This window comes from Podarcis cretensis (genome assembly GCF_951804945.1).
Source record: "Podarcis cretensis genome assembly, chromosome: 12".
Classification (NCBI taxonomy): domain Eukaryota; kingdom Metazoa; phylum Chordata; class Lepidosauria; order Squamata; family Lacertidae; genus Podarcis; species Podarcis cretensis.
The window spans coordinates 536758-557026 of record NC_137181.1 but is presented as its reverse complement, the minus strand read 5'-3'; the positions used below and the strand labels follow the sequence as shown (position 1 = coordinate 557026).

The 20269-nt window shown below is 46.0% G+C and overlaps 1 protein-coding gene across 2 annotated transcripts; it reads left to right on the top strand.

The window, feature by feature from the left end:
- The first annotated feature begins 8919 nt into the window (after positions 1-8919).
- LOC307199120 (vomeronasal type-2 receptor 26-like) lies at positions 8920-18803 on the top strand. Of its 2 annotated transcripts, XM_079946768.1 has the most exons (5): positions 9019-9284; positions 11827-12639; positions 16324-16551; positions 17521-17647; positions 17809-18803. In XM_079946768.1, exons 1-5 carry the CDS (start codon positions 9123-9125, stop codon positions 18705-18707), a joined length of 2229 nt encoding a protein of 742 aa, XP_079802894.1. In that variant the 5' UTR covers positions 9019-9122; the 3' UTR covers positions 18708-18803. The 2 variants fall into 2 exon arrangements, with proteins under 2 accessions (XP_079802893.1, XP_079802894.1); XM_079946767.1 differs by lacking the exon at positions 16324-16551 and having other exon boundaries at positions 8920-9284.
- Positions 18804-20269: the final 1466 nt, after the last annotated feature.

Genomic DNA, 20269 nt, shown 5'->3' with positions numbered 1-20269 from the left:
GCATAGTTATCCCATTCATTACCAGGGAGTCCTCCATACCTGCCCACCCCCTGTCCCCCCAAAACCATACCTCTGTCTTGTCAGGATTCAATCTCAATCCATTAGCCACTATCCATCCTCTAACTGCCTCCAGGCACTCACACAGGACCTTCACCACTTTCACTGGCTCTGAATAAAAGAGAGGTAGAGCTGGGTATCATCTGCATACTGATGAACACCCAGCCCAAACTCCCTGATGATCTCTCCCAGTGGCTTCATGTAGATGTTAAAAAGCATGGGGGAGAGGACAGAATCCTGAGGCACCCCACAAGTGAGAGCCCAGGGGTCTGAACACTCATCCCCCAACACCACTTTTTGAACACGGCCCAGGAGAAAGGAGTGGAACTACTGTATAACAGTGCCCACAGCTCCCAGCCCACCTAGACGGTCCAGAAGGATGTTATGGTCGATGGTATCAAACGCCACTGAAAGATCCAGCAGAATTAGGAAACAGCACTCTCCTTTATGCCTAGCCCACCGGAGATCATCGACCAGCGCGACTGTGCTGGTCCCAGGGGGAGGTTACTGTGGGGCAAGGTCCAGGACCTGAGTTGAGGGTTGGCAGAAAGTCCTCCATGGGTGAAGCGGGGTCCAAAGCAAGGAGTCAGGCAAGGACAGGAACTCTGGAGGAACAGGACTGGGTCTGGCCAAAACAGCTCTTCAACGACGTTGCTCCCGCAACCTGGGACCGGGCTGACTGGCCTTTATCTTCTCTGAGGCCAGGGGTGGTCCCGGCCCCCAGGACCCCAGCACTCCTCCTGGGAGAAACCAGTTCCCTCCGCCTCTCTGCCCTGAGCCTCTGCAGCTCAGGAGAGGCTGGAGGGTTACTGGACCCAGGGGGAGACTCACCTTCCCCTGATAGGGCTGGGAGAGGCGCACCTGCAGGCACTGTGTCCTCAACCACCTCCGGAGCCAGAGTGGATTCACCTGGTGCCTGTTCCTGAGGATCTGGCACAGGTGTAGCTGCTTCAGAAACAAGGCCCTGCCCCAGTTCAGCTGGCCCTGGAGGCCGGGACTCCTGTGTAGGCTGGGATTCCTCCAGTTCAGCCTCTAAATCAGAATCCCAGGCCATCACAGCGACCAAGGCAGTTTCAGTCCCATGGTGAGGCCTGAATCCCGACTGGAAGGAATCCAAATGGTCCACATCCTCCAGGCGTGCTTGGAGTTGTTCAGCAACCACCCGCTCAATCACCTTGCCCAAGAATGGAAGATTTGAGAGGACAAACCACAAATAGATGAGGAAAAAGAGGAGGAAGAAGTGGAGGAAGAAGAATCCCAATCTTAAAAATAAAAATATATTATTTTAATTGGAATTTGAAATGGCAGTGAAAGTACTATCATGGAATGTGAATGGACTTAATAATAAAGTAAAAAGAAATAAAATTGAACATTTGTTAATTCAGGACTTCCGGGTTAGCGCCAACGCGTAATGGCGGATTCCCTCTGAGCTCTGGAGGGACCAGCTTCACGAGTTCGGGTCCTGCCGCTGCGGCAAAGCGGGGACCCTCAAAAATCACAGGCGGGTGAAGCCTCTGAGCGTGGGACTCAGCGGGCACCATTTATGCCCCCCCCCGAACTGCGAAAAAGCCTTTTTAAAGGCTTCGGAATGGAACGGGGTGAGAGGCGCGGTGCTGAGAGCCGACTGCTATTCTCGTGGAGTGAAGCCGCACAGCCATTTGCGGAGAGCGCTGACTTCTTCCTGACAATTGGATTACAAAACAACTACCCGTGAGTAGGTTGAATCTGAACTATTTGAGAAAATTTGAACAAATTCGACACCGAAAGGGGAGGGTATAAACAGGAAGTCTGCCCCCCCCTTCTTGTAGACTGAGTAAAGCAAAGAGATCAAAAAGCGGAAACCTTTAAAGACTTTTTGCGAAGATTTAAACCCAACACCAATAAAGAAAAGCAGTTCCCCCTCTAAATTGCAGGAGTGGAGGGGGAAGATTTAAACATCCTTTACCTGTATGAAAGGAGGGAAGAGGGAATTTTATCCGCTGCCTCTATACCTGGGAACGGACTGCCTTAAGGCAAGGAAGAGAGCCGTGAGTTAAGTACTTTGAAAGCAACTCTGCAAAAGAGATACAGTGTTTCTGGTCTTCTCCTTTCTGAGAGTAACATTTTAAAGTAACAATTTTTGATGCAACTGTTTAAAGTAATTGTCTGGGGACATTGAAACTGTAACTTTTAAGTGACTTTAGAACTTATAAGGACTTTATTTGTCTCTAAAGACTTTTACATTGAATTGGTCCCCCTAAAGGAATACTGATATTGTTGCAACAACATTTAAGCAATTGGAAATTTCCTCTCCAAAACAAAATCTTCCAGGCATGGGATTGACCTTGGAGTCTCATGAGAGTGGCATGGCAGATGATAAAGGAAAATTAGAGATGGCACAAGAAAAAACTACTGGCACTAGATCAGGCAGGCAATTTCGAGATACCTCGGCTCAGAGGAGGGCCTCAACATCTGGCTCTGCTGGTACACAAGGAACTGCTACTTTGCAAACTAAATTAAAAGTTATGTCAACTGAAGATGTTTTGAGCCAGGCACTTGGCAAAATTAATGAGTCTTTGGAAAATTTGGCAAGACAAGTAGCAGAAACAAATAAACAAGTGGCCGAGACAAATAAACAGGTTCCTGAGGCTTCAGCAAAAATAGATGTGAATACCACAAGCATTAATGACTTGGGAAAAAAGGTCAGTTTTAATACACAGTCTATCGAAAAATTATTAGAGGAATCGGCTACAACTCGGAAAATAGCCGACGAAGCCAAAGAAACTGCTATTGCCGTTCAGGAGAAGATACTACCAGTGTATAAGAAGCTGGAAGATCATGATTTGACATTCTCTATGATAGAATTACATGATAAGGAGAGAAATCTGAGAATCAGAGCAATACCTGAAATTGAGAAGGACAATTTGGCCGACTTTCTTACAAAAGAATTTACAGACTTTTGGCAACAGGACTTGGAGAAGGAAGAATTTAAGATAGTGAGTGCATTTAGAATTGGGAGAAAACAGAGAAAGAACAAGGTCAGAGACTGTCTGATTACCCTTCGAACAAAAGAGGAAAGAGACAAAATTTTGAATTTGCACTATCAAAGAACTTTGGAAATTGAAGATTCATTCGTGGAGATTTATAAGGATATCCCAAAATACATTTTGGACATAAGGACCAACTACAGAGATCTAGTTACCCTACTGAGAAGAAACAGAATACTCTTCAGGTGGGAATTCCCCCAAGGCCTATCTTTTAAATATAAAGAAAGGAAGATAAGAATAAGAACAGTGCATGACAAAGATAGGTTTCTGGGGGACCACGGAGAAGACCTGCAGAAAGGAGCGGAATCTGGAGAAGACCCGAACCACTGGACAGAGGAGGATGTTGGACACAATATTATGCTGGCTGACTGGGAACAGTTATGGACCACCGGTTTGAAATTTACGGCATGTAATGCCTTAAGAGAGAATATTATGAAAATGATTTACAGGTGGTACATGCCCCCAGTCAAGCTTGCAAAAATCTATCATTTGCTGGACAATAAATGTTGGAAATGTAAAGAGAATGAAGGTACATTCTTTCACCTTTGGTGGACGTGCCCAAGGATTAAGGCTTTTGGGGAAATGATTTATAATGAAATGAAAAAGGTATTTAAGTATACCTTCTTGAAGAAACCAGAGGCCTTTCTCCTGGGCATGGTCGGCCAATTGGTGTCAAAGAAGGATAGAACTCTCTTTTTGTATGCGACAACAGCAGCAAGAATAATTATCGCAAAATATTGGAAGACACAAGATCTACCCACCCGGGAAGAATGGCAGATGAAGATGATCGACTACATGGGTCTGGCAGAAATGACCGGCAGAATCCGAGACCAGGGAAAAGAGTCGGTGGAAGAAGACTGGAAGAAGTTTAAAGACTATTTGCAGAAACACTGTAAAATTAAGGAATGCTAGAGGGATGTTGGATAGTAACTAAGTGGTTTTCAGCTGTAATGCTTAAGAGATAGAAAATAAGGATTTGAAATAAGCAGAAGATCTAATGGTGAGGACTTGCTGAACAAATAATTTTGAACTGGAATATAAGAAAGGGTGGTATGAGGAGGTCTGGAAAGCAAGGTAAAAGAAAATATGTAAATGGAATTTATACATGTTCTTTTTGTTTTGTTTTTTCTTGCCTTTAAATTGTTTTTAATTTTTTTGTATTTTTCTATTTCTGTTTTTTCTCCTTTTTTCTGTTATTATGTATTAATCCTGAAAATTTAAATAAATATTTTTTTTAAAATGAACATTTGTTTATTCATAAATTTTTTGATATAATTTGTTTATAAGAAACACATGTGGCTAAAAAACATGTTGTTGTCGTTTAGTCGTTTAGTCGTGTCCGACTCTTCGTGACCCCCTGGACCAGAGCACGCCAGGCCCTCCTGTCTTCCACTGCCTCCCGCAGTTTGGTCAAACTCACACTGTTAGCTTCGAGAACACTGTCCCGCCATCTTGTCCTCCGTCGTCCCCTTCTCCTTGTGCCCTCCATCTTTCCCAACATCAGGGTCTTTTCCAGGGAGTCTTCTCTTCTCATGAGGTGGCCCAAGTCTTGGAGCCTCAGCTTCAGGATCTGTCCTTCCAGTGAGCACTCAGGGCTGATTTCCTTCAGAATGGAGAGGTTTGATCTTCTTGCAGTCCATGGGACTCTCAAGAGTCTCCTCCAGCACCAGGAGTCAGATTAGGACATATTTTATGTGTAATGGTTGTGTGTGAGAACTGCTTATCAGGACACAAATTTGGCAGCGGTCCCATACATCCAGTGACGCACATCCAATGGACCTGTGTGCATGCTAACAACAGAGTCAGCGAAAAGCCAGACTGTCCAGATATGTGGCATCGAGTATTTTATTATTTACAGCAAATTAAGTAAACAAACATGACTAGCAGTGTGAGCAGCGTCTCACACAAACATCCTCTCAGTCAGAGAGAGAAGAACAAAGAGGGGAAGTTTTTCAGTCTTACTTCCGTTCCCACACATACAATGGTAAGGAATGTAAACATGGGATCATGTGACCCACCAATAGGAGAATGAAAATACTAACACCGCTGCGCAAATATGCTTCTAAATCAAAACTAATTAGACTGATCCCAGCCATTCCCGTGCTTGCTGTACGTTGGTCATTTATTTGTTACGACAAAGATTTGACCTCTCTGAAAATAAAGAAAGGAGAACCCCCAGACAATGCATGTTTAGCTTTTTAAAAATTTACATTTGGCACAAAAATGGTAAGAAGTCCCATCCCACAAATGTCAGTGATGTGTATGCAAACATAAAAAGAACATCACACGTTAGGAGGGTCTGCAGCAGGTCAGACAAGTTAGAAATTACATGTCAATCAAGTCAGTTGTGAATTGCAGGGCTTACACCTTTCCAGACAGAGTTTTCGTAATGCATTGAGGTTCTGAATAGTTATCACAAGTTCCATTTGAATGACAACACAAGTACTGTGGGAGTCATAAAGCCAAGGCAGAGGCTTATAAATACCACAGGGTGTCCCCTGACCTCGGCTGACCAGCACTCTGAGCTTTACAATGTATAGGAATGTATTGACCTTAAATGGAGTTGTGTTTCCTCTGGACAGTGTTTCCTTATATGGTGAGGGGAGTGTCAAACCATTACCAGGCATGTAACGTGAGACATTGCAAGATGACCATGCTGTTGGTGAGGACAAAGGATAATAAAAGTGACCGGGGAAGGGAGAGGTTCGAAGGAGCTGCCCCTCCATTATGAAAATACTCGCTGCCTCATTGTGTCTTCTTTCTATGCTATGCTAAGCACCATCTATGACGGCAGGACTCCGTCAAAGTACCATATTTTTCACTCTATATGATGCCACTGACCATAAGACGCACCTAGTTTTTGGAGGAGGAAAACAAGGGGGGGGAAATATTCTGAATCCCAGAAACCAGAATAGCAAGAGGGATTGCTGCGCAGCGATCCCTCTTGCTCTTCTGGCTTCAGTGAAAGCAATGCAAAGCCTCTTCGGGGCAGCGGGAGGAACGCTCCCACTGCCCTGAAGAGGCTTTGCACAGCTATCCCTGAAGCCAGAACAGCAAGAGGGATCGCTGCGCAGCAATCCCTCTTCTTCTTCTGGCTTCAGCGATAGCTGCGCAGCCTGCATTCACTCCATAAGACGCACACACATTTCCCCATACTTTTTAGGAGAGAAAAAGTGTGTCTTATAGAGCGAAAAATACGGTAACCAATAGGATGGGAAAACATTGCTATGTCCATTTTAAATTGCCACCATGAAGAAAAACTCTTCTGGACCTTTCTGCTGAGGAGGAGGAGCCTCCGTGACTGTGTGCTTGGGGATTCATGGCAGACCAGGGTTCGCATGATGCCTGACAAGATTGCCCACAGTGTGCCATTGACACAGCGGAGTGTCCCATTCACAAAAGCAGCACAATGGACTGAGAATTGCCCTGAGCAGGTATGGGGGGGGGGCTGTGCTGCAACCATCTTTTGACAGCAGTGGTTATGGCATGTTGGCCCTTAAAACTCATCCCCTGGAAGTGAGCCTCTGTTGGGAGAGAACTGGCATGGGGGGGGGGGCTATTGTTGCAGATTGCAGTACTTTGAGAGGACATATTGATGCAAACATGGGCAGGCGTCTTCTCTGTTCTCTCTTTGGAGATCCGTTGTAACTACGTAAGATGGGTCATCCATGAACATAAGTGACTGTGGAGGCCAATTCTGGATCCACACGTCCTTCCAAAGTGGGGAGATAGGTTTCAAGGCGGGAGTTGATCACAGTGAGGATTGGCCGAAGGTTCTTCTTCTTACCATCCGTGGCTCCATGAAAGAAGCACAGCGCTTCTGATGGAACTCATGTATCAGCAATGCAACTATGAAATAACAGCCCTGGGAATCTGAGGGGTCTGCTGGCTTATTTAGGCCAACAGCTCATTGTCATTCCTCATCCTGTTCTCACAGTGGACAACCCAATGTCTCCATCAAAAGCCCTGGCTGGACCTGAGCACAACGGCCCTCTCCCCTGTGGAGCCAGAGCAGGACTTTGGGGGCTTGTAGCCTTTTCAAGCTTTCAGCACCCCAATCCTTTGAGAAGGTGTGAGCAGCTCCCTTGGGACCCTCCGGTCCTGCTTCTCTAGTTTCCCACTGTGTTGGACTAGTTGGGCCTTTGGTCGGATCCAGGTGCAGGTCTCTCTCTGGAGGTCCTGTGCACAAATTTCAGGCCAAACTCTGCCCCCCCTTGATTTATGCCAAATGTTAGAGCAGCATTGCAAACATGTTTTTCTCCAGCTCTGCAGCTGCTCCTTGAGGATTCAAGACGCCAGAAAGTTATCTAGGTGAAATTTCTTCCACTTATAATTATCAAAATCATAGTGATTTCATCTTCTAAAAGCCCAAGAGATGTTTCTGGAGAATACATCAGAAGCACCAACAGCATGACATTATTACTCGTACTGTGAGTGAAAAAGAAAAAGACGTTGGAGACAGAGTGAGTCGGGATTTGGAGCAGGTGAAGGGCTGGGGGGAAGAGGGAAGCCAGAGCTGAGCCCCCACCCCCACCCCAGGAAAGCCACTGCAGCTTTGGTCTTGCGAGAGTCTTGTGATTCTCCTGCTTGGCTGGGTCAGGAGGTAAGAGGAGACATGAGTAACAGACGTGAAGGAGGCAGAGCCAGGATGAGATCCTTGCTGCTCCTGCTGCTAATTTGCTCCCAAAGAGTTTGTGTGAAGCAGAAGGCAAAATGCCCCTTGAATCTGATCAGAGATAAAATTGATGCTCGCAATTACTTCCGGCCTGGAGACTTTCTCATTGGTGGAATCGTATCACCAAAACGTATTTTGCAACGTGGTCCATTTGATTTTCGTCAGACGCCCTTCACCATGATGTTGTAGTAAGTAATTCTTTACAGAGGTATGTCAAAGTCCTTAAGCACCCCAGGTCCCTGTCTCTGAAGGGGAGATTCCTTTCTCAAGGCTGGGGAGTCTGGGGTCCTCCAGAGATCGCTGGACTACAGCTCCCCTCTTGCCTGACTGACCTTTGGCCTTGATGGCTGGGGCTGATGGGAGTTGGAGTCCAGTAAAAGATTTCTCCCAAAGCCTCTCCCCGTTCCTTGCATCTTAAAGGTTGGCGAGAGAAGAACGCAAGAGAATCTGGTCAGGGATCAAAGGGATCCCCTGATGTTTCCCACCTGCAGAAAGGAGGTGAGGATGGCATGAGACTCAGGCAGTTTCCATGGTTCCAAGATTTGATTTATTAGTCTTCTATTGGTACAATTTATAAACTGCCTAGTCAGAATTGCCTTTAAGGAATGCAATAGTTTTGAATATAAAATGTTAAGATCATCTGCGTGACGTTTGTTGGCTGAATAGAGAGAAATGCTTTCTATAAAATGAATAAATAAAACAATAAAAGTCAGGAGACTCCCATGCTATGGTGTCAGATCTCTTAAACATGAACAATTCTCTTCCTCCTCCTCTCTCACCCTCCTATTAAGTAAAGATGTTTTGAGGTCCTGGACTCAAATTGCTCCTAACTAACCCACTGGTCACCCTGGACAACCCTCCCCTACTTGACCCCCATTTTTCCTTCTGAATAAGAGTTGGGGAATGTGTACAGCCCCCCTTTGAAGGAGCCAAACCCCTGAGGCAAAAGCACAGGCAAAACATTTGCAGCAACTTCCCAGTATTTCAGAAATTTTGGAGTAAGGAGATTCATTTCCCCCCCTCTGTTTTATTCTCTGCAGAGAGACTATGTGCATCTACACTTCTGGATTAGAGCACAAATCTCCTCATCTTTATTGTATAATGGATAGAAAAGTGCTGGATAAGTGCAATAAGAAAATTAAATAGAGACTAATCTTTGTGTATCATATCATGTTTGTTTTCATTCAACTGTGAGTAGCGGTTTCACTCTTTTTAATTGATCCACTTATTGCAGTGAGACACCTAGGTACTACTGGCACACATTGTCCTTCCTGTTCACCGTCCAGGAGATCAACCGGGATCTCAGGCTCTTACCCAACATCACTCTGGGCTACAACCTCTATGAGAACTATTTTGATGCCAGGATGACTTCAGATGCCATGCTAGAGCTGCTTGCAGGCAGCGGAAGAAACATTCCCAATTATCGCTGCGGAGAAGAGAATCCCCTTCTGGCTGTTCTTGGAAGGAGTGATTCTGACATCTCAAAGGAGATTTCCACCATGTCAGGCATCTACAAAATCCCACAGGTATGAATGGGACAGAGTCCTTGGAGGGACAGAGACTGAAACTCTACTTTCTCCTGGGGGGAGTTAAGGGGGAAAACCCTGAGCTATGTGCTGGCCATCAAGCCAAGGCTTCTCCCACCTGCCTTGCCACCTTCCAGCCCTGAGCTGCTGCCATGGACATTATCTGCATGCGTCTTTTAGTGAACTGAATCAGGAGAAAGTTCATGAGTCATGCGGTGGGGAGACTGGGTGCATGAATTCAAGAGTGCTCAGGTCATTTCTGGTTGCTGGTTTGTTGAGGGTGTTAATATTGTCCCATAGCATATTATTTTGTTAATCTTATTATATCACTTTTGTTGAAATTGTTGTTGTTTAGTCGTTTAGTCATGTCCACCTCTTTGTGACCCCCTGGACCAGAGCACGCCAGGCACTCCTGTCTTCCACTGCCTCCCCCAGTTTGGTCAAACTCATGCTGGTCTCTTCGAGAACACTGTCCCACCATCTCGTCCTCTGTCATCCCCTTCTCTTTGTGCCCTCCATCTTTCCCAACATCAGGGTCTTCTCCAGGGAGTCTTCTCTTCTCATGAGGTGGCCAAAGTACTGGAGCCTCAGCTTCACGATCTGTCCTTCCAGTGAGCACTCATTCCTTAAGAATGGATACGTTTGATCTTCTTGCAGTCCATGGGACTCTCAAGAGTCTCCTCCAGCACCATAATTCAAAAGCATCAATTCTTCGGCGATCAGCCTTCTTGATGGTCCAGCTCTCACTTCCATACATCATTACTGGGAAAACCATAGCTTTAACTATACGGACCTTTGTTGGCAAGGTGATGTCTCTGCTTTTTAAGATGTTGTCTAGGTTTGTCGTTGCTTTTCTCCCAAGAAGCAGACGTCTTTTAATTTCGTGGCTGCTGTCACCATCTGCAGTGATCATGGAGCCCAAGAAAGTAAAATCTCTCACTGCCTCCATTTCTTCCCCTTCTATTTGCCAGGAGGTGATGGGCCCAGTGGCCATGATCTTCGTTTTTTTGATGTTGAGCTTCAGACCATATTTTGCGCTCTCCTCTTTCACCCTCATTAAAAGGTTCTTTAATTCCTCCTCACTTTCTGCCATCAAGGTTGTGTCATCTGCATATCTGAGGTTGTTGATATTTCTTCCGGCAATCTTAATTTCGGCTAGGGATTCATCCAGCCCAGCCTTTCGCATGATGAATTCTGCATATAAGTTAAATAAGCAGGGAGACAATATACAGCCTTGCCGTACTCCTTTCCCAATTTTGAACCAATCAGTTGTTCCATATCCAGTTCTAACTGTAGCTTCATGTCCCACATAGAGATTTCTCAGGAGACAGATGAGGTGATCAGGCACTCCCATTTCTTTAAGAACTTGCCATAGTTTGCCATGGTCGACACAGTCAAAGGCTTTTGCATAGTCAATGAAGCAGAAGTAGATGTCTTTCTGGAACTCTCTAGCTTTCTCCATAATCCAGCGCATGTTTGCAATTTGGTCTCTGGTTCCTCTGCCTCTTCTAAATCCAGCTTGCACTTCTGGGAGTTCTCGGTCCACATACTGCTTAAGCCTTCCTTGTAGAATTTTAAGCATAACCTTGCTAGCGTGTGAAATGAGTGCAATTGTGCGGTAGTTGGAGCATTCTTTTTAAAAGATATATATATATTTATTAAGGTTTTAAAGGTTACAAAAAGAAAAAGAAAACACACCAAGTTAAACACAAACTTGTAAAAAAACAGAAAAATAGAAACAATTAAAACAACAACAACAAAAAAGCACAACAAACCTTCCCATAACTTATCTTTCATTTGCTTGTTTCCTTGACCTCCTCACACCTCCCTTTTTTGTATTCTAGTTCGGTTAGCTATTTCAACAAATCCTTTCCGCCATTCCCAATTTTTATCCTATAATTTATCTTAATATAATGTAACTTTACCTTTCTTCCTTTCATCCATTAAGTCTATTTTTACTTAGTCCTTTATAATGTTTCTGTTAAAGCCACATAACTTCATTCCAGCCTCCTTCTAACATTCCTTAATTTTACCATGTTTCTGTAAATAAACTTTCTGTAAATAAACTTACCATGTTTCTGTAAATAAAATAAATCTTCTTCCACCGACTCTTCTCCCTGGTCTCGGATTCTGCCAGTCATTTCCGCCAGTTCCATGTATTCCGTCACCTTCATCTGCCATTCTTCCTGGGTGGGTAGATCTTGTGTCTTCCAGTACTTTGCGATGAGTATTCTTGCTGCTGTTGTGGCGTACATAAAGAAAGTTCTATCCTTTTTTGGCACCAATTGGCCAACCATGCCCAGGAGAAAGGCCTCTGGTTTCTTCAGGAAGGTATATTTAAATACCTTTTTTATTTCATTGTAGATCATTTCCCAGAAAGTCTTAATCCTTGGGAACGTCCACCAAAGGTGAAAGAATGTACCTTCAGTCTCTTTACATTTCCAGCATTTATTATTGGGCAAATGATATATTTTTGCGAGCTTGACTGGTGTCATGTACCACCTGTATATCCAAAACAATTACTCTTTCCTTTCCTCACCAGCTCAGTTATGGCTTCAGAGCCCAGGTTCTTGAAGATAAAACACAGTTCCCTTTCCTCTACCAGATGCTGCCCAAAGAGGAAAGTCAGTACCAAGGGATCGTGGAGTTGCTCCTCCATTTCGGATGGAACTGGATTGGTCTCTTGGCTTCAGACAATGACAGTGGAGAAAGGTTTGAGAGCCTTATGACACCTCTGATGATCAGAAGAGGCATCTGCATTGTCTTGTCAGAAATATTAACAGAAGATGATATATATCAAGAGAGGTACCCAAGTGAAGCTTTTTTCAACTGGAGACAAGTTGGGGTATTTGTTTGCTATGTAACTGATACAGTGGGAATCCTAATAATAATGCAGCTATGTATGTATTATGGGATGGAAATAGGGGCCAAAGTCTGGATCACAACAGCTTTCCTGAGCATCAGTGCTAGCTTGGCTTTCCCTGCTCTGTACATCCAGCACATTCAAGGTTCTCTCTCTTTCGCAATTAAGACCAGAATAAGGAGCACCAAACATGGTTACGATGAATCACTGTCCAATCACCTCTTCTATTTTTTGAATGAAACATTTCACTGTTCATATTCCAAGCATGTTTTATCCCCAAAAGACCGGATAAGATGCAGAGAGAAGGAGGAACAGGAGTCTTTGCCCCAAGGGGAGATTGAGAGAGTCCTGTCTGCCGACAGCTATGGCACTTACATCAATGTTCAAGCTGCAGCCCAGGCCTTGAATGCTGCGTTTTCATCTAGACCACGGCGGATGCTGATGGTGGGAGGAGGAGCCGAACGGGAACAAGGAAGGCTTCAGCCATGGCAGGTATTTCCTTCCTCCTCCTGTAAACTGCAATACATTGTCCTAACTGTGGAATAAATGTAGGAGTGAGACAAAGGTTTCTCAATCCACACAGTGAATCCAGCTCTTTGTTGCTTTTACTCAATGCTTCTTCTTTAGTGTGGAAAACAGTTAACTCACAAGGTTCTGGTTTTTTCTGACAGATTCAGAAACACTTGTAAATGAAATAAAAAATAAAATAAAATAAAATAAAATAAAATAAAATAAAATAAAATAAAATAAAATAAAATAAAATAAAATAAAATAATTTTTAAAAAATTATACCCTGCCCACTCTTGGCGGCTTACAACAGGATATCAAAAACATGATAAAACAGCAATCCTTTAAAACTTCCCTAAATAAGGCTACCTTCAGATGTCATCTAAAAGTCAGCTATTTGTTTATTCCCTTGACACCTAATGGGAGGGCGTTCCACAGGGCAGGCGCCACCACCGAGAAGGCCCTCTGCCTGGTTCCCTGCAACCTCACTTCTTGTAGGGAGGGAACTGCCATAAAACCCTCGGCGCTGGAACTCAGTGTCCCGACTGAATGATGGGGGTGGAGATGCTCCTTCAAGTCCATTGGGCCGAGGCCGCTTAGGGCTTTCAAGCTCAGCACCAAGACTTTGACTTGTGCTCGGAAACGTACTGGGAGCCAATGCATGTCTTTCAGGACCGGTGTAATATGGTCTTCCATTCCAAAGATCATTAAGAAAGGGAGGTCTTTGTGGTCCATAATAATGGGACAGCAGCATGGTTTGGGCAAGATGATGATCCATGGTTTGTAGTCACTTGAGTCACAGGGCAGGAAAACAACAATCCAACATTTCAAAGCAACTTTTCAAAGCAACCAGAGGTTAATTGCTTCATTTCAACTTCTTTTCAGAAGTGAAATCTGACAGCCAAGCTTGAGTCTGGCTATCATCCAACCCTAGGCTACTATCTCTGTGGGCAAGAAGTCTTTGAAAGACCTTCAGTCCACCATGATCCCATCCTTGGTGGAAAGATCACAGGGCAGTTCACAGCATAAAGACACAAAATGAGAAGAAAAAATACATAACATATAACCAAATAACACAACCCCCCACAGAAAAGGCCCATCCAGAACTCTCAGCGGCTCACCAAAGTGGCAGCACACCTCTGAGCATGTGCAGACTGCTGCGCCTTCCCCACCCACAGCAGAGGCTCCCCAAGGAAAAACGTGTGCCCTGGGGGTTGTGGCTCCGTTTTGCACCCCCCGACGCCCCATCCAAGGCTCTTCTACTTGGACACAAGTCCCAGGATCCATGCTCAGCCTCTGAGAACATGAGTGCCTGCGTGGGGACAGCATCAAGTATCTGAATGGGACCAATGCCCCACTCGCCCCTTCCCTTTGCCCCTCCCTGGCCACAAGGGTGCCTTCTCAGTCTGGGCATCCTGTGCCGAGCGGCTGAGCAAAAGGAGCCCTAAAGGTGCTGCAGCAGACGGGCCAGTTTGGGGATTTCGGCTCTATGCTGTCCTGCTTGTGCAGTTTCCGAAACTGAGGGCCCGCCATAACCATTGCTGGTGCTATTTTGCAACCTGCTCGCGCAAAATACTAGTTGCCACAATATGTTCTGGAAGCCTCCGTGCAATTGAGCGCAATGAACTAGGGCCAAAGAAGAGCTGCAAGCTCTGTTTTAGAGAGAGCCAGTGCCTTGACGGGCATCGCATCCCACTCCTGCTGTGCAGTTTCCTATGCCAACCGGCCGCGCACATGGCGCTCCGGCCGCCCAAGTTGAGCTGAGGACTTGACACACTGCTCTCACCTTCTGCTGGCCCTGTGCTGGGGCGACGATGTGCGTGCCCACAGAGAGGGCTCTGAGTGTCCCCTCTGGCACACGTGCCATAAGTTTGCTACTACTGGCCTACATGATATTGAGCAACAGAATAATCTGGCCACAATGAGGAAATTTTGTCCATGGTATGACTACTTTCCACATGGTCATCTTGACATTTGGCACCCTATTTGCAAAATTTAACAATCCCAAAATATAGATGCACTTTTGCAAGGTTGAATATACTGCCTTCGGCTATACTTGAGGGTCGATTTCAAAAAATTCCACTGGAAAAATGGTTATGCCCCTGGGGAGATGGCAGTATTGAGTCAGCGGCTCATGTCCTTCTGGTTTGCACTCTTTATAAAGATTTGAGGAGTGAGGTTATTACCCCTCTTTTATTTTCCATGCCGGGTCGCTCAACCATTGTTACTGTGTCCTTTCTTTTAGCAGATCAAGATGATCAAGTGACAGCAAAAACTGCAAGGATTTTAATGGGCAGCAATTAGAATAAGATCTATTATTTGATGTAAACCCCAAAATGCATTCTATTTTAGTTAAAGTTTTTACCTCTATCTTCAGTATATATTATTATTTTTGAGGAGATTTCACCCCTCCCATATCCAAGAATCTGCTGATGTTCTCTGCTGATTCTCCAGAGAGGAGGGGGCGGATTCTGCTCTCTACTTATTTCGCTCCAGCCTCACATCAAAGAGAGAGAGAGAGAGAGACTGAGTGTTAGAGAGAGATCGTGTGTATAGATAAGGTTGCTGCTAAGAGCAGCTGCAGACACTCAGTGCAGTTCAGCATTTTCGTTTAGACCTCATTTAGCTCTGTACATAGTTGTGTATTATAGTTGTAGACAGAATAAAGAAGATATTCTACAGAGCTGCTCTCCGAGTCGTTTATGCTCTGCTATACTCTGCTATACTCTGTTGTGCGACGACTGTCTTCTTGTGGAAGTGAATCCGGTGCTCACAACTCTAAGCTGTGAGTCCACAGCACTTTGACCTGTTCTTGTGCAGAAGGTGGTCTCCAGAAGTGCTACCCAGCTTGCCTAGCCCAGTCGGGGCTGAGGTGTGTGAGTTCAGTTGGTGGCACTGGCTCAAGGGCAATGCTGACAATTTTATTGCTATGACTTCTGGTTGATGCAAATAAAAATTCTTCTGATCTGATCAATCTTCACTAGAAATAAAGGGGTCACCAGTCAGGAATCCAGTCCCCAGCTTGATAACACAGTGAGCGTAGTTAATTAAAAAGGATGATTTATTGTCAAAACAAACAGGTAACTCCGGCCGGCTCTAACACAGCCTCCATCATCAGTCAAGATGACCCTTCTGAAGAATGCTTCCGGTGCGACCAGAAGCAACTGAACTTTCACTTCATACATCTTTTGTTTTCCTTCTTATCTTGAAGCCTTCCCATTCGTCGAGACCTTGGAGAGAGTGAGTCAACTCCCACCTCTTCCTAATTCTCCGAGAGGCTGTCCCTTAACTCTTTACTGCCGGTTTGTGCTTCCGGCGAGCTTTGACTACATTCCTGACTATGTTCTCCGCCATTCCCTCATCAGCCGGCATTCCAAGGGGGTGGAGGAGTAGGCACAAGCCGATGCTCATCCTGCATGGCAGTTAACCCTCTCTCATCCTGGCTGCTTTCTTCAGTTGGCTCATTCATGACATCACCTGTGGAAATGATGTTCTCTCAGCTAGTTCCAGCAGACCGATGTGTCTGTTAGGAATTTTGGTTCTTAAAAAAAGAAGATTGTATTGACTTTTGTATTAATCTTATTTATTATTTGTATTAATGTTATTTTGGAGAGCCACTTGCTCCAAGTGAGGAACAATAAAATGCTGCTGTTTTCCCTGTCATTCCAGCTCCACCCTTTCTTAAAAGGAATCCAGTGTTTGAATACCTCCAGGGCCACAATATGTTTGGATGAGAATTGGGAGCTGCCTCCTGACTTTGATATCATGAATTGGGTGATGTTTCCCAATGAGTCTCGTGCTCTAGTGAAGATTGGCAGTACAAGGAGAGAGGCATCTACTGGCATCAAGTTCACCATCAACCCAGAAGCCATTGAGTGGCCTGAGAAGTTTCACAAGGTAGGGGATGTTACCCAGGAAGAAGGCTAGGAGATCCTGCTCATCCTCTTCCTGGAGCCTCTTTTGCCAAATGACCTTAGAAGGGGGACCAGTGGTGTCCTTTCCACCCAGTTTCAGCTGCCAGAGCTGCTCCTTCTTGCCACAGCAGCTGAGAGGGGAGAGGAATCTGGAGCCTCAAGAATGCGCTAGCGCCCAGGCATCCTGAGAAAAGGCAGACTATGTTTCCCAGCCAGGTCCCTCTCAGTCCACCTGGGGAGGAAAGCCAGCAGCACCCAGCTCTCTTCTCTTCTCCCTTCCTCTCTTTCTCTCCTTCCCACACCTTCCACACACCCCAGCATCAAAGGAGGCTGGCTTTCTCTAACTCTTTCTCTAAGTCTTACACCCAGGCGTGTGCACCTTGTGGTTTGGCATGTGGGACATTATCCGAATCCTAAAGTCTGGCAAAACCACATTAAAGCCCTGAACAGCCAATTGGTACAATAAAACCTCAAATATTTAATACTTCTCTGTATAGGACTGCCTTCTAAAAGTCAGCTAGTTACTTATTTCCTTGACATCCCATGGGAGGTTGTTCCACATGGAAGTCGCCACCACTGAGAAGGCCCTCTGCCTGGTTCCCTGTAACGGGACTTCTCACAGGGAGGGAACCGTCAGAAGGCCCTTGGAGCTGGACCTCAGGGTCAGGGCTGGATAAAGGGGAAGGAGACACACCTTCAAGCGTACAGGGCCAAGTTCATTTAGGGCTTTAAAGATCAGCACCAACATTTTGAATTGTATACAAACGTGTGATATAAAACTTGCATGAACAAGCGAACAAACAAACAAAGAGATGCTTCTATGCAAAAAGTGGACAGGCTCAGGGGACAAGAGATCCTCTTAGGTAATTTCCAAACTGTCAAAATTCACCTTCTCCCCCCCGCCCTATCATGTTTATTGATTCTCCATGCACCTTCTTATCTTCATGGTTAGGCCGTGCCTCGTTCCAGGTGTAGCAAAATATGTCCACCTGGATTTGCAAAGGTGGTTCCAGAAGGAAAGCCTGTTTGCTGCTATGCTTGTGATCCTTGTGCGGAAGGAACCATGTCCAACCAAGAAGGTGGGTGAGAAGGATTACAAGAGAGGAAGCATTCTTGCCCTTTGCTAAAAAGGGACAAAGAATTTCTTGCCCCTCTTTACCTCTTTACACATTCTTATTTCCGGAGCACAGGTGGTCATGGATGTAAGGGATGCTGAAGCCACTCTTTTCCTCTTCCTCAGATGCAGAACGTTGCACCAAATGCCCAGAAGATCAGCATCCAAACAAGGACAGAGATCAATGTGTCTCCAAGATTATCACCTTCCTGGCTTATGAAGAACATCTGGGGATCACCTTAGCTTCCATTGTCCTCTTCTTATCTTCTACAGCAGGCATTGTGTTAGGAATCTTCATTAAATACAAAGAAACCCCAATAGTCAAAGCCAACAACCGGGATCTCTCCTACATCCTGCTCGCCTCCCTTCTGCTTTCCTCTTTGTCCTCCTTCCTCTTCATTGGGCCACCAAGAATAGCTACCTGCCTTCTCCGACAAACGGCCTTCAGCATCATCTTCTCCGTTGCTGTTTCTTCTCTCTTGGCCAAGACCATCACGGTGGTGCTGGCCTTCCTGGCCACAAGGCCAGGGAACAGGGTGAGGAGATGGCTAGGGAAGAGTCTGGCCAACTCCATTGTCATCTCCTGTTCTGGTGTGCAAGTTCTCATCTGCACCATCTGGCTGGGCTCTTCTCCCCCATTCCCAGAGCCCGACATGCACTCCCAGGTGGAAGAGATCATCTTGCAATGCAACGAAGGCTCTGTGGCCATGTTTTATGTTGCCCTCGGCTACCTGGGCTTCTTGGCTGCCACCTGCTTCACGGTGGCTTTCCTAGCCAGGAAGCTGCCTGGCTCCTTCAACGAAGCCAAGCTGATCACCTTCAGCATGCTGGTCTTCTGCAGTGTTTGGGTGTCTTTTGTGCCCACCTACCTGAGCACCAAGGGCAAGTACATGGTGGCCGTGCAGATCTTCTCTATGTTGGCCTCCAGTGCTGGGCTCCTGGGCTGCATCTTCCTTCCCAAGTGCTACGTTATTGTGCTGAGGCCTGATCTGAATACAAAGGAGCACCTGGGAACAAGGACTTAAGATGGCATCGGATTTGTATAGTATTCCATGTTGATTCTACTCAGCACTGTAGAAAGGAAACACACATAGTTGTTTTTGGATTAAAGTTTATGTTTAGAACGGATTATGGTTAGAACGACAGAAAAACAAGGAAGCTTGCAACTTATCTGTATGCGTCAGCAGATGTAGATGTAGAATGGCTGGGGGCCGGTAAAAATAAATTATTATTATTATTATTATTATTATTGCTATTATTATTGAACTCAGCTACACCCACTAGTGCTCAGGATGTGGCTTTATAGTTTGAGGCAATGTGTAAAAGGCTGAAAGCATAGACCATATAAGGGGAAAGACAAATATGAGAAGTCATCGGAATTAAGGGTAATGGGCAATGTTAACAAAGGCGGGTGTCTTAGTATTTTAATCAGGCAGCCGTGATAGGCTGTAAACCCTCTGCGTCCCCAGCCAATGGGGAAAGAAGGGAGGGACCCTGAGCTTGGGAAAAGGGGGTATAAGCTTTTTGCTTATTTCGGGTGTGCCTGCTTTTGGACACCCACTTCTTGCAAGAACGTATGCAGTCAATAAACTCTTTGCTGCTTCACCAATTTGCCTAAAATTTATTTTGAGGGCCTCAAGACCTAGGTACCCTTTGTATCCCTCCCAACTGACTGGGTTGCTCCAGCCACCCTGCGTGTCTTCCAGCATATATAAAAACCAGGCATCCTATTGGGAAGACCCAGTTCTCTGAGTGCATGTTCTGGAAGTTGGGCAATAGGGGCAGTACAGGATTCCTACTGGTGTACCGACGTCCCCGCTGCACCAAGGATTCCCTGCCCGAGCTGCTTCAGGTCATGGCGGATATGCTCCTGGAGACACCTAGCTTGGTTTTCCTGGGGGATTTTAACATCCATGCCAACATGACCTTACAAGGGGCTGCTCGGGACTTCGTGGAAAGCATGGTGTCAGGGGCTCAGGAGCAGAGGCACAGGGGAGAGAGGAAATGGAGAGCGAAGGGGAAGAATCTGAGGGCAGCGTAGGGGAGTATGAGAGTGGCCCGAGAGATTCCATGAGCTTCTCCAGCGAATCAGAAGATTCCCAGAAGGGGGCGCCGATGGCCAGGGCAAGGGGGGTCCCAGGGGGGACACACCAGAAGCAAGGGGCCAGCGGGGACTCCCAAAGCAGCAGCGAGAGATCAGGACCAGCTCCTCCACCAGAGCGTAGTGGGGGGGAAGAGTCCCATGTATCAGGACCAGCTTCTCCTCCAGCAGGGAGAGAAGATGAATCAGGGCTGGCCACGCCTCCATCGCAGAGTGAGGGAACAGAGGGGAAGTCAGGTCCAGCTAGCCTCTCCGAAGGGGGAAGCAGTGACAGGAGCAGTGTAACGGTCAGGAGGAAGGTTGCCGGCTGGGCGCACGCGCCAAGTTCGAATGTACAGGCGTGCGGCACAGCAGGTAACCCGGATTGGGAACCAGGTCCTAAAGCCCGCCGGAGGGAGGGGGAAGACTCAGGGGACTCAGCATCAGAAGAGTCTAGAAAGGGCAAGACCCCAGCGGACAGGCGGACCCAGAGGAGGAAAGAGCAAA

Excerpts from the sequence above, each read along its gene's own strand:
- LOC307199120 (XM_079946768.1), top strand. The coding sequence starts at position 9,123 with ATGACTTCAGATGCCATGCTAGAGCTGCTTGCAGGCAGCGGAAGAAAC. Across the intron at positions 16,552-17,520 it reads GGCCTGAGAAGTTTCACAAG|GCCGTGCCTCGTTCCAGGTG; the intron begins GTAGGGGATGTT and ends CTTCATGGTTAG. Across the intron at positions 17,648-17,808 it reads AACCATGTCCAACCAAGAAG|ATGCAGAACGTTGCACCAAA; the intron begins GTGGGTGAGAAG and ends CCTCTTCCTCAG.